The 14,831-nt window shown below is 37.7% G+C and overlaps 1 protein-coding gene across 8 annotated transcripts in view; it reads right to left on the bottom strand.

Moving 5' to 3' along the window:
- Positions 1-14,831, bottom strand: part of CELF2 (CUGBP Elav-like family member 2) — a 366,000-nt gene that overhangs the window by 25,585 nt on the left and 325,584 nt on the right. For all 8 annotated transcript variants that reach the window (XM_032207709.1, XM_032207706.1, XM_032207705.1 and 5 more), the window contains one exon: positions 9,883-10,017. In XM_032207709.1, coding sequence (XP_032063600.1) covers positions 9,883-10,017 — 135 coding nt within the window. The remainder of the gene's footprint in view (positions 1-9,882; positions 10,018-14,831) is intronic.

The following is a 14,831-nucleotide window of genomic DNA, read 5'->3' as shown; positions in this document are numbered from 1 at the left end:
GGAATGGAAGAAAGGAAAAGAGCAGCCTCTCAATGTCTGATTGCATCTGTGTCACGCACGTGAAATTGAGACTAAGCAAGAAAGAGGAGGGATAAGGAGAGAAAAAGAAGAATCTTTCCCCATGGTGATCCTTTTGGCTGAAGGTGGCTTTCTGAAAACTGCTTTATATTTCACAGTGTCCTGTGAGTGCACGCTCACACACAAGAAACAAACAAACAAACAAAACCAACCCTAAACATAGAGAGGTGAACCAAGTCATTCAAATTCTTTGCAAAGACAAAGTTCTTTCCAAGAACTGGAGACTTAATTTAGACTCCTAAATACACACTTTTCAGGAATGCATGGGTCACTGAAGGCTAAGGAAGCTCTCTGAGTTTGGGACAAGTGAAAATCAGGGTCACTTATGTTAATCACTATGTCATTTATGTTAACGCTTAGCTTCACATTTCTGATTGTCTTTAAATTACAATGTCTACACTAAGCAACTTCCACAGCTCCCCAGAGGAGGAGGAGAATGCAAAGCAAACAAAGGTACTAAAGGTATGGTAGACAAAGCTATCAGCTGGCTAATTTTGTGGTCCTCTATTTTTCTGTTCCACAAGTTTCCTACAAACTTGTCTATCCATCAGAAGCCCCTTATTTTAGGAAACAAGGGATTACTTATTGGGCATATCTGCATGAATCTTTGTCGTTGTGTTTAAGGGTATATTTTCCTTTGAATTTATGAAGATGGAAAGAGAGACTAAAAAACAAGTTAATATTTTGGGCCAGTTCCACACTGAAGCTTCTGTTTTGTTGAAATGCATTATTTGGTGGAGACTATCCACCTCTTGTGTAAGCTGAAAGTCATACATCTCATTTCAGTGCTCTGCCTGAAACACATTGTGTGTTCTTGACAGCAGACCACAATGATAAATTTCTTTTGGTTTTGGTTTTGGTTGGAAAATACATTAAAGAGGCAGGAGAAAACAATAGGGCATAGTGGACTGGTTTGGGTTAAACTTCATAGCTGCCTGCTAGATACTTACAACTGTAACTGTAACTAAATGAAATCAAACCAAACTGAAATCTCACAATACGAAGAAAATGAAGACTAATTACTGTACATTTACGACTTTGTTTTACTCAGTGGGGCCAAGGGCCATGGCCTGTTTTCACTGAAGTACCACTGACTTTACATCAAAACCAGAGCATTTGCATTTCTGTGGGGAACTTGCAGCTGTGCTCTCATGCTTGTTCCTGCTATCTCACACTTTTTGGGGTAAGCTACTGTTCAGGTGCTCACACCCCAGAGCTGCAGTGATCTCCGTGCAGAGCCACTTCAGCCTACAACCACTTCTCAATCACCTTCCAAAGAATTTCTGACGTGGAATTAACGAAGCTTCACCTCAGGCCAGGGTCTTCTGCCTGCAGTACAGGTTCTGTCACACCACCCCCAACAGGTCTGTGACATCTTTGACATACTTTCACCAATATGTAATAAAAACAACCAGTAGCATCTCTCCATAAAAAAAAGAGTTAGTGTCAGGAGAGCCCAGGCCTGTAGTTTGATGTAAGCCATGTTTTTGTTGTAAGAATAATCAAATCACTCACAAAGGCAAGTTTTCATCCTGGTATGTGGGAGATGTTGGCCTGATTCATCTTCATTTTCATCTCTCTAATACATCTGTCTAAAGATCAGGTAAACTGTCCTTTGGAGATGTTTGTCTTTCCAATGCTATAGGGTGTGTCTAAAAGATTCGTTTAGTTTAGATAGAAGTTCTATCCATGCTATCGTAGAATAGAGATGAGATAAACTGATATATTGGTATTTTGAAAAGTTCAGAATACACAGACATAGGAGTTACAAGTCCAGAAAATTTATGGATAATAATTTCCATGGAAGAAGGGATTTTTAGCAGGGCGTGCAAGCACAACCTCAGTGTAATACGATGACCCAATGGGTAGTCATTCACCTTGGTAAACAATGGAACTTGAGGACTACCCGGTCTCATACAAAATTACTTTCCCAGCTCCTTTGCAGACCATTCCTAAAGTCATATGCAGTTTGATGTGGCACTGGTTATTTTAATTTGTATTGCATGTTTTTGCTCTGCAACAGCAAAGGTCATCATTAAGGCAGTCAAGGGTTTCATTAATTTGGTTTTAAACTCATATAGTTGTTGGAGATACTTGTGTTTGGCCAGTGCATAAAATAAATCAATGGCTCCATATTCAGTGAACTAGATCTTTTCAGACAATGCTGCAACAACATTCACAAACTCTAATTCCCACTATATTCCATAATCTATCCTGCCTCAGGAAAGCAGACTATGAGTATCTATGGACACAAGCACAATTCTCCAGGGCTGCAGGAGCAGTGCTGGCAGTAGTAAATGTTAAATAGTTGAAAGCTCCTTCAAGTGCTTGAGTTTTTCTACGATTTGGATTGTTTTCTGAATATTATGAACTCTAGCATTTTCTTGGCTTGGACTTGTTGTAAGATATATAGCATATAAACACACATATCTACCTGCGTAGCCAAGCTGACAGTATCATGTTTCTTTAGTAGAAAACAACTGTGAATGAGCTTGAAATACTACTTCCAACAAAAACAGAAAAACAGCCTTCTTACAAATTGGGATTCTTGTGGACTGAAACAGAGATTAAGAGTCGGGTAGAGACACACTTTCAAAATATAATGTGTTACAAAGTGTTATTTGTACACTACAAGCAAAGTAAATCCTGAAATATGCTAAGGCAATGGATTTAATACTTTAGGACGATGATAATGTACTAATGTTTAAAAAACAAACATGTCTCCTGTTGAATTAGATCCTACTAATCCACGGTTTAGTACTATACACTGTTTCCTAAAAAAACAACAACAACAAAAAACACCCTAAAGAATTAACCAGCACAATGCTTCACTGAAAAATATGCACACATTTCTGTCCTTCAACCATGGTGATTATGCAATTCTAAGGAAACAGAAAGGTATTTTTCTGTGCCAAAAAATCATAAGATGTTAATGTTTATTCCAAAGAAGAGGCTAGGAGCTTTTCAAAAATGTGTCTTCCTGCAGTTGTCGGGTAGCCTCACACTTCTTCACTGACAGGTTCTGCCCACTCTAAACCCAACCTTCCCTAAGATCTTTTAGGCTGAATTAATACACCCCTGCTCAGAAACCTCCTTGCTAGGAGAATATGCAACGACCTGTTACATTTTATGGGACAAATGTGCAAATGGGTAATTCTGGTGGTTAATCAGTAGGCAGCCTGCTGCCACCTGCATCCTTCAGGTTCGTTTTTCCACCTGATCAGCGAGAGACACTGCTGTTCCAGGAATGCTCCACGAGAATTCATCACCCCTCTCCTCTCCTTCCACTGCACTGGGACTCCGGGAGATTTTTAGCCACAATTTCTCTTTAGGCATTTTAGACATTTTGAAACATTATTAAAAATATAAATATAGGTCAAATTCATGCCCAGTCCCCCTAGTTTTGGCTCCAATAAGTATGCTTGGATGCTTACTTAAGGGTGACCTAATTAAAGATGAGCTTAGCACCAATGTATTTCTCCAAGAAGCAGCATCATCTCTGGGCACTAAGAGCAGTCACAATCAATTCATTTATTTAGAAGCCTAACCACAGACTCAGAAACTTAACGCAAAGTGAGTGCGTTACTTACTCCTTCCATCACAGACAGCAGTCTCCCTGAACTATGAATTTAAGTGTCAGGCACTGGGTGGTGGGTGTGCTAAGGCAAGATTTTCCTTCATGGCTTCCTTGCAAACACCTAGTTTGAAAAAATTGGTGCTGAGATCAGGGTTAAGACATTGATTGCTCTGTGCTCACAGAGCAATGATGCTAATATATCTAAGGGTAAAACTGAAAATCATACACTTGGGTTGTTTAAGCATCCATCTGTCTGAGGCAGCTATTTAGTATGTACACTGTATATGTAAACCTTTATTTAAGATATGTGTTATATTTATCAACTTTTTTATCCTAAAAATAACTAACATTATGCTAGGGAAATTTCCTATGTACTGCAAAACAAATTAAGCTTATTTAAAATGATTTTATAATTACGGAACTTGCATTAATTCCACATGAAATGGTACAAAAATAATCAATTTGTACTACAGTATAAAAAGTGCCATTCTGCATTTTAAACTGATCTTTTCCAACATGAAACATCTAGTCCAATTCATTCTTTAGCAAACTGTCAGACCTTCCTACACACCTACTGGTAGGGTTATTTTTGGATCATCCTGGAAGCAAATCACATCTATCTCAGTGGGTGTACTGGCCTCTAACAAAATGTCACGGTGGCAGACTTGCACTGCTGATTGGAGAAAAACGTATTGTACTGAAGTGAACAAAAAGAGAATCTTCTAAGAATGATTATTTGAACATTCTCCACTGCTTCTCAGCTGAACCATGTTGTATATTCTATAAAATCTCTAACATTTCAACAATTGTGTTCACAACATGAATACCTTCAACTAACAAAGACAAGTTTTATGATATATTAGGGGGTAGACAAAATAATGAACCACAGAAGCTAACTGTAAGTTATAATTCTCTACTTTTAGCAGGGTTCAGAAAGGATGAATTAATTCTTTCAGGACAGACAGTAATGGTAATTCTTTCTCTCTTTCTCTCTCTCTTTCTCTCTTTCTCTCTTTTTCTCTCTCTCTCTCTCTTTCTTTCTTTCTTTCTTTCTTCCTCAGTTTATTCTATACTTCAGAGAGTTCCTTTTTTTTTTTTTTTTTTTTCTTTTTTTTTTTTTTCTTTTTAGGGTGGCTGTTATACTAAAATGTCAGCATCTGTCTGAAAATGAGTAGTTTTAGAGTTTTGTGCTTAGGAGGACTTTTTTCAACATACAAGTTAATGGGTAAATTCTGATATAATATGGCCAAAACTGGGCTTGATTTTAAGAAAGTCTTACTTTCTACACTGTATGTTTTTTTTTGCACAAAGATTTCCTGTTAGGTTCACACAGCAGATAAACCTGAAAAGCTTTGTTACTGAAGCATGAATAGCTAGTTCAGCTGTGTGAATAAATAATAGTTTACAGAATCAAATAATCATGAAAATGTCATAGAAAATCAAGGCTCCTAAGTCTGAAACTGAATTAGCTTCTGGTTTAGCAATTCTATCCCCCCACAGCTCAGAATTTATATTGAGTATGTTTATGCAGATAAATTTGGATGTATAATTAGATGTTTTGTCTCTTCATTTGCACATAGAAGAGCTTTCCTACTGGTTATTGAAAAAACATTTATGCATGAATTTTAAGAAATAAAATTGAAACAAGCCCACAGAAGCAGTGGAATCTCCATTCTTGGAGATGTTCAATCCTTGACTGAATGTAGAGTTCACCAACTTGCTCTAAGTGTTTCTGCCTTGAGCAGGAGCCCAGAGTAGAGACCTTGGGAAAAGACTCATCAGCCAGCATGATTTCGTGACTGTCATGTTATGGCATTAAACAAGAAAAAAACTATGCAGTGGTGGAAAAGGACAAGATGACAAAGTAAGTTGGTATTTAAAACCCGACTTCCATATTCTTCTTCCTTTTTAGAGTGCAAAAAGTTTTTCTGCTGTTGCTTAATATCAGTTTACAAAAAGATTGGGAGCTTCATAGCTCTTGATATCAGGAAAGTATCAAGGCTGTACTACCTATGAAGACCAGAAAAAAACACTGTCTGTGGGAAAATTAGGGTAATGGGTCAAATGAGGCAAAGGAAATGTCAGACTGTTAGAGACAGATACCCTCATCCTGGGCTCATATATCCTCCCTTCATGTCTACCTCTGGAGTAGCAGGCTCTCTGTGGGCTCTGTGCTATTCCATATGTTTGCAGGAGGTGGAAAGGATGTTCTCTGATGGAGAGGTCAAGATTCTCAACATTCAGCTGAGATTTGTCCTGCCTAAATTATGAAATTTACAGTGCTAATATCTACGTCTGAGGTAGTTCTTCCAAACTCCCTTTTGAATTACTGGGAAATGCAAACTTCTGAGACCCAACCAAGGCGGAGTTGAGACAAACTGGCTCAGACAACGTACGTGGCCACATGGAGTTGGGTAAAAACTACCCCAAGGCCAAACCCCTACATTATGGAGTACTACAGCTACATGCCTTTAAAACAGGAAAGTATTGTAAGTTAAGTGAAACGAAAAGAAATTGAAGAATTAATTAACTAAATAGAGGTGATTAAAGTAAATAAAGGAAACAATTATCATATCAAAATAAAAGACAAGGAAGATGATTAAATGAGTCTTCAAAAGACCCGTGAGAAACTCATGAAAGACATAATATGCATTTTACCTGGTTTTTATTCTTTCATGATTTCATTTTCATTTTTATTCACTACCATCTGATAATTGCAAGAAACAGTTACTTTAACCATGGGCAATTTAAACCATTTTAATTTTTTTTCCAGGGCCAAGAGACAAAAGAACCTATTTATTGCCTGAGGGGATTTTTACTAAAATGAAAGCTTAATCTTTCATGTTTTTTTAAGCAAAGGCTTTTAAAAAATCATTTCTAACAATGCTGTAGGGAGAGACTTCCATGGGTATGCAAAATTGAAATTATAAATTTACAATTATAAAAAAATTAATAGTTTGGGGGATTGCATTGTCTCTGTTCTTTCTGAATGAATAGCATTTCAAGCTTAAGAGAAAGTATTTAGCACATGGAGGAGAATGAGTGTCCTTAGACTCTCTGGCGGTCAAAGCTCTTTAGTAAGTGTACGGAACATATGAGAGAAAGATCATTGGCATTTAATTTGTTTGGAGATATGTGACTGTATGAACCTTGAAGGAGTTTCATACAAATTGAACAGTTACTATTAGTACTGAATATTTTTCTTTTCCTTGTGAATATATTGCCATCAGAAGCCAGCAGCAAAACTTGACATTCTCAAATATCAGATACCATGTTGGTTTCTCACCTCCTGGCCTGTTTTTCTGTGTTGCCAATGCACCAAAGTTGGTCTCACCTCCATCCTCACCTTAGTAGTTTGATGTATTTAAGGTTGCTAATCTTACCTACATAAAATTAAGCTGCCAGATGATTTTGAACTGACATAGTCACAAGCTGGGGCTCTTATGACAGATGTCTACAAAGGACAAACGAAGAGCTCTTGGTCAAAGACAGATACAGGAGAGATGTTCAGGAGGGGTATGGTTATATATGAGTAAACACATGGACACAATTTATGTGATGTGGCTGCCATAGCTTAAGGCATATCAGAAATACATGCTCATGCCTATCCCTTTTCAGTGCAGTATTTTGGCTTTAACAGAATCAAGAAAATGATTAAATTTAAGCATGTACCTTTGCACTTTCCTAAATTTGGGCAGCTTTCTGAACTGAGAAATATTAATTTAATACATTATCTGGAGAGACACAAACATTTCTTCCTGGGCTTAGTGCAGGCTTTGAAATCAGACAAAATAATTTACACTTATGAAACACAACAAACTGAAGTGTTCTATTAAAAGAAAACTAGACCAAAAAAATACCCTCAAGGCTTCCAAACATCCACAGACTGAAAGGCAGATTTAAATGTTTTCTGCCAACATATTTCAAGTTCTAATGGAAATACTTTAAGCTACTATTGAAAGCTTTACTGAACTAAATTCAGTTTACAAAGAACAGAGAAGAATCATTGAAGATATTATTCAGGTTTACAAAATATTTAATAGGGTGGAGAATGTGGAACAAGATAAGAAAGGTTAAACTGAAGGACATTTTAACAGGGATTGGTTTTAGGCTGGCTGTGCAACACAAACAGGTTAATGAACCTATTAGATACAGACTTTTTCTTGGGTTTGCCAATCTATCTAATATTACAAAACTTTGTGTACAGCTACTAACTCTGTATCAGACTTTCAAAAGCAATTGTCATTCTTAATACACTATTTCAGAGGCTAACCAGCCATGATTTTTTGGAAAATACCGCATCTTCAATGTGTCAACCAGAATCATTAATCTCTTTGGAAAAACCTTGCTATCTGTTCCAAGATGGCACCTTGAGCACTGCTACACTGTTGTTATCTCAAACAAGTATCTGCCCAGCCCAGCCAAAGCACCTTCTTAAGCATGTGCTTCTGCAGACTTGGACATTGCCTGATACCACTCATCCTTACAGGCACTCAGGAGACTGGAGACCAACTCAGACAGGCTGGAGAAGGAGATTGTGTTGGAGGGAGAGGGAAAAAAATGTGGACCTTAACTGTGAATTCAAGTTCTGTGCTAACACGGCATAGCAAAGAGCACTGCAGAAACATGCTGCTGCCTGAGAATCTCATGCCCCTTTGCTGCAGATTATAGGAAAGTTCACTTCCAGACCCTCCTTGCTGAAGTGCAGTACATTTAGTTGTCCTGAGAAGTCTTGTCAGTGTAGCTCAAGAGAAGCTGCGTATGCCTTGGGAGGACAGGCTACTCAGACATTTAACAGCTAAACTGCAGAGATATTACACAGCACGCATGAAATGCAACATTTCCGCTTCTCTAAACGTGTGACATTTAGACAGGAGCAGCGCAGAAGCACTGACACTCAGACTACCCTTTTGCAATGTGTTAAGACCCAGCTCCAGGATGGAGAGAAGAGTTTGCTGATTTTTTTTTTTTTTAATAAATCATCCAAACAAAATCATTTTGACCCAACCTGCTTCTCAGAGCTGTTGTGGCTGATTATTTTTAGGTCGATACGAAGCTCACACCAGAAACAGGAAAATGCTGCACAAACTTACTATTTAGTCAAGCTGCCTTCCATTTAACCTCTCCCCCAAACGAACAATAAAACTGTAATATAGCAGGAAGCATTGGCCAGCTTTAACACCCGGCAACACACTCAGTCCCAGTTCTATTGTGCAGTGAAGACTGTTTTCCTTACTGATGAGCTCAAACCGTCTGCCATGAATTACTTTTTCATGGGAAATAAATACACACTTAAACAAGATTAAACACAAATGTTCTTTAGTGGTGTCTAAAATAATACAAACGTTTTTTAGAACAGCAATAAACAGACTTCATGATGCAAATAATTACACCCTGCAGCCTTTATGTAAAGATAAGTGGCCAGATTCTTGACTCAGCTTCTTCACTGTAAATCCAGAGTAACTACACTGAATTAACACCTCTCTACATGGATTCTGGAGATACTGAAGTGGTACTGAACTCCGAATCTGCCCTGTCTTAGTGGGAAGGGTTTTGCACACATGGGAAGTGCATGGCTGAATACCTATACGGTCGTAATGGAGGCACCACCATCTCTTAACCTGTCCCTTATTCCCCCATACAGTTTAGGGTAATGAAGTCAGATTCTGGCTGTGGACTTCTTGAACATCTGATATCACTTCAGGACCAGAAGAACGCTCTACAGAAAGCTCTACAGCTATGGCAAAGAAAAGAGAAGGAGAAAAAGAGAGGACTGCACAAAAATTCATGAAGGATGAAGGCAGTGTTTGCGTGATGGGCTGGGAATCAAAGATCAGTCTCTCAGAGATTAAGAAGTGCCACCTCGTTTGATATTTCTGTAGGATGGGAAGGATTAGCACATGTTCAGAATTCTTTCTGAAAAGTTAAGATTAGCTTAAGTTTCCCATGCAATTGCAATTTTCATGTAGAGTTTTGCATGATGGGTCTGTTAGGCTTTAATAACCCCTGAAATGAATCTGGAACAGAGAACATGGCCATATTGGAAAGCTTGAAAAATAAGGTATTTCCTTAAAAATAACATCAAAAATAATGTATTCAGTTATTAAAAGGGTCTCCAGAATTTATATGAGAACAGAACTTAGTCACAGCGTGGAATCAGAATTGTAACTATTTTCTTCCCATTTACTCTCATTTTTATATTTTGAAAGCAAGCACTCTGCTCTTACCAGGACTTGTGAGGGCTCCCAGAGCACCAGTCGTTGTGGAGAGAGGATTTGCATTGGTGGTGGTAGCTGAGGTTTGGGCGGCGGCTGCTGCAGCTGCTAAAGTTGCCAAATTCTGTAATTGTAAAGCGTTCATGCCTGTATGGAGAAACAATAGGGTTAATTAAAAGGTGCCATTAAAAAAACAAAACAAAACAACACGTTGTTTTCAGTGGATATGGAGCTTTGGGTGTAGCTTGCTAAGAGATTTTTTTTTTTTTTTTTTTAAACAAAAGGCATTTATAATCTGGTAACCACCTTTTAAAGTCCCCAAATAGCATCTCTCACCTTTCTGCCTTCGGAGTGGGAGAATATGGCAACGGCACCAGCCTACAGTTCAGGGAAATTAAAGCTGGTTTGTGTCTCTTCTATAAGGCGAGTGTGGAATTAAAAGTCATTTAAACTCTGTGTGAAGCCCAGGGGCAATACTATTCCCTAGCACAACAGGGGGTATGAAGAAGATAACTAATATTTAAAACACCTTCAAGACTGGGTCATATAATTGGGATGAATATAATTTGTTTCCTGTGTCTCCTCTGAAAGTATCTACGAAGACTACACTGTGCAGTAGCCAACAGTTGCGCTGATTTTTCTTTTGATGGTTCATTTCTAAAATCATATAGGAACTAAGAGCATCGAATTAATATCAGACTGATGACAGAACCATCACTGAAGCGGGGACATTTAGGCCATAAGCTCTGCCTTATGGTAACAAGTCCACTCAGTCATCTCTTACTTCATTACTTTAGAAGACGTGGGGGAGGTACACCTGCATTTCAGTAAGGACCTTCAAGAAAAGCTTTCATTTAAAAAGAAAAACATATAATATAAATGGTAAGTAAAAAAAGACAAACAATAAATACAATTTATGTGAAATAGAAGAAAAAAAGATGAATAAGGAACAGCAAATGGCATTCATTTGACTTATTTCAGAGAGATGGAAGTGCCTTCAAAAGTACCTACCTTTTACCTTGGACTACACAAAGTACTTAGGCCCTTATTCTACAGAGGACTGCTTCAGTATGAGATTAAAATGCAGAGACAAGTTAGGGGCTAATGTTAACCAGACTGGATCCTGCTCAGGATCCTCTGAATAAGATGCAACTGTCCAAAGGGGCCTTGGATGGCAGCGAGAGTTCATAATGTTAGTTTGGACCTGAGAGAGATCTCCACATGTTCTCTGAGCTCTCAGTAGAATTAAATAAGTAGACAAAACTGTAAAACACTACAACAGTTTCCTAATGTTCTTGTAGTCTAGATAATATAAGTATATACAAAAGGTTAGTTGGTAGGAAGAGTAATACCTTTTTTTAGACCAAGTGACAGAGCTGGGATGACTGCATGAGTTTTGGGGAACACTCAAAGAAGAGCTTGAGTACCTGAAAGCTTGTCCAATTTTTTTTTTTTTTTTTTTTTTGAACATTAGCTTGTCTAACAAGAGATATTATTTCTTCCTACATACTTTGTTTTTCATACCAGGGGAACCTAATAACAACTTGGAGAAGGAAAAAAAAAAAAAGAGGTCAAACGTAATATCTTGTAAGCATGTTTGAGAAGAAAAAAAAGATGAAATTGAGAGGTATTTTCTAGGAAATGAGAACTTCTGCAATAACATAGACTGACAACACTTTCAAATGCATACATCTGAGACTCAGGTTGTGTACAACAAATGAGCTCCCCATAGAGCTAAACATACAGGTATTCTGTCCCGGCATTAGGAGCTCTGAGGTGAACCTTGATTTAAACATCTATTTGTAAATAAAAGTCTGTATTTAAATACAGCTTGTTTCAACAGAAAGGTCAGGTCCAAGATGAGCATGCAGCATTGCTCTGGTTCTAACTTCTGTTCCTCAGTCAGCTGCCTGGCATCAGCTCAGATATTTGTACTTTAGAAAACATGGCATGACAACAACATTAGGAGTAAGGTTTCAGTTCATTCAAGACTTGCCACTTTGCAATCTACATAACACACTTTGAGGAATTATGCGAAAAAAATGCTTTTTCTGGTTTATTTTAAAAGCTAATGACCATAATAAATATATATATATATGTACATAATATATATATATATTTTTTTTGGCCAACATTACCAACCCAAATTATTTTGCAAGGCACAATAATGCTACCCTAGTCACAAGTCACTAATAATCTAGACAATTAGGTGTAACTGTTAAATAATATGATCACAGGAAATCACTGCATGTGATCATTCTTCTAACCCACCTCTTACAAACTGTAAATGCTTAAAATACGAAGATAAGCCTGAAATAGCAAAACTGTACGCTAATTACATGGACATTTGATAAATAATGAAGAATTAGGCATTTAATACCCAAATGAATAGAATAAAACTGCTTAAAATGTCTCAAATCTTGAACAAAGTCATCTTCAGAATCATAAAACATTGACTTTTTTAACCTTTGATTTTTACTGAGAGTCTAAACTCTGTGATTTTTACTGAGTCTAGTTAAATATAGGAGGTATATTTGGAACAAGGTATTAACAAACATATTTGTTATTATATCCCTGAAAACAAAGATGGTGAGGAACTTAGTTTTCAATTTACATTTCAGTGAAAATGTACAATTCAGATATTTTGCAAGCATTTAAAAAAAAAAATTACTTAGCTTACTCACTCACTTTTTGATTATACAAGAAGCCTGGTGTGTAAAATTCTCCTTTTTCATAAAAAAAAAATAAATCTCTTTCTTTGGTAGTAAGATTCTGCAGGTTATTTTGAACAGGAATGAAGATGACTTAAAAGTTGTCTAGCTCTTTGCAAATAAGCCCAAAAATAACAAAAACAAAACAAAACAAGACAAAGTGGTCTTCAAAATGAGATATGGCATCCATTTTCATCCTGGATTGATATTTGGTCCTTATGGATCTTTTACCTTCCTTTTTTATAAGAAGTATAAGTAACTCAGCAAACAATGTCCAGCAGACATTGCTGGTCTTGATAGAGGCCCTATTTGATGCCATTCTGTAATGGACATTTGATAAAGTAGTGGGTTGTTCTTCACCATGGCAGCATGGTTTTCTATCATCCACTGATAAGTGGTTCATCAGGAGGATCAGTCATAATCAGCCTATATTTATTCTGTGGTGACATTTCTACCTTGAACTTTTAAACAGCATGCATGGCAAGATTAAATAATAGTGAACAAAACATATAGAATGGTACAGGAGGAGAGACTGTAAAAGAGCTTCAGTGAAATGGAATCCCACATCCTTCTGGAAAATGCATAGACATTTCTCCAAATCTCACTTCAGAAGCAAATGGATTTTGAAGCAGTTTAATACTGCTTTTCCTACTGCATTTCATATGCATGGATTTGTGCACGCATGCAAAGCTGCGTTAGGCTGTAGCAGCAGAGAGGCTATGAGCATACAGGGATGTGGAGCTGGAAGGCAGCCCACGCACACCGTACGGTGCTCAGCACAAGTACAGCAGGCAAGACAAGGTCAGCAGGCAGTGGAACAAACAACCACTCTCATTGGGCTTCTGAGCTGCTATCACGCCTATATAGATGCAAAACTACCACCACCATGGCCTCATCCCACAAAAACACTTTTTCATAGAGGGACGTTTCCTCTGGAAGCAAAAGAGGAATCTAACAACTTCAGGAAGGAGCTTCCATGCCAAAAAAAGATTAACAAACAAGAGCTAGGCAGTGACGAAGTCATCTCCCCACCCAGTCTGTTTGACTGTAGAGGTGACTAAAAGACACTGGCCCCAAACCAGCTCTGCAGATGTTATGGTGTGTCCACTACAGAGCCTTTAGGAAAAACAAAAACAAGAACAGCTTGCTGTTGTCAAACACGTGTCAGAGAAGGACACCAAAGAACCTTGCTGCACCCAAAAGTGGCCATTAGCCTGGGCTCAGAGCACATGCCTGTCATCCAGCGTGCTCTAGAGCCAATTGTGTTAGCCACTTTATCCTTAATGTGCATCCTCTCCAGGATCTTCTGTTTGCTGAAACTTATAAAAAATAAGTTCTGCCATCAGTGCTTCACATTCACTAGCTATTTTTTCATCTCTGCTTCCTCTTCGTTGGCTTTTCCCAGCAACTTGTCAAGTGCATCAACATCCCGCTTGCTAGGACAACCTTGGAGGAGAGAAACCAAAAACTCTCAAGTCCCAGACCCAAAAAGCACTCTGCTTCAAATGGGGATTTTGGATCAATTGCACTTCAGCCAAGGCATAGTTCTGTGGGACTAATCTGCTCTCTCATTCTCCTCTCTTTCACACACTGTCTTCACACATTTCCCATCCTACAGTTTTTTCAAAACAGTCCCAAATCCCGCAACAGAGATGGACCGAAAATGAGTAGATCGTTTTTATTTGAAAGTGCTGCTCACTCAGCACATACACCTCTCTCTGAAGAAATGCAAATTGCTTAATGCTGAAGAACAGCCTCATAGGCAGAGCTGCACATGAAAAATGAAAATCCCCCTGTAGGGAAAAAAAAACTTCTGGGTAAGGAATAACTCTTGATCTTCATGATAGAGACGATGTTGGGAATTAAAGTGGAATGATTAAAAAAAACACAGAATCACAATACAGTTTGATTCCATTTTTAATAACATGTATTTACCAATGTGCAATCAGCTTGGCAAATATTCAAGATTGCAAGGAAATTCAACTTTCATTTTGTTATTTGGCAGATTAGAAAAAACAATTAAATTATGTACAAAACAGATGCACAGTATGCCTTGCTTGAAACTTAAGATTTTTTAAAAAAATTATTTATAAGGATAGGGGCATGAAAATTTAATTTAATGTTCACCTTAGGTAATTTTGTGTCTTATTGTTCACAGCAATTACCATAAATCTACATATCAATAAGCAAGAACAGATGTCAGTTGTTACAAGTGCTTGCCAATCAGGCCTGTTAAAAAGTGACAGATGG

Source organism: Aythya fuligula, chromosome 1 (assembly GCF_009819795.1).
Source record: "Aythya fuligula isolate bAytFul2 chromosome 1, bAytFul2.pri, whole genome shotgun sequence".
Lineage (NCBI taxonomy): Eukaryota > Metazoa > Chordata > Aves > Anseriformes > Anatidae > Aythya > Aythya fuligula.
Note: the sequence above shows the minus strand (reverse complement) of the source record. Positions and strands in the feature narration are given on the sequence as shown.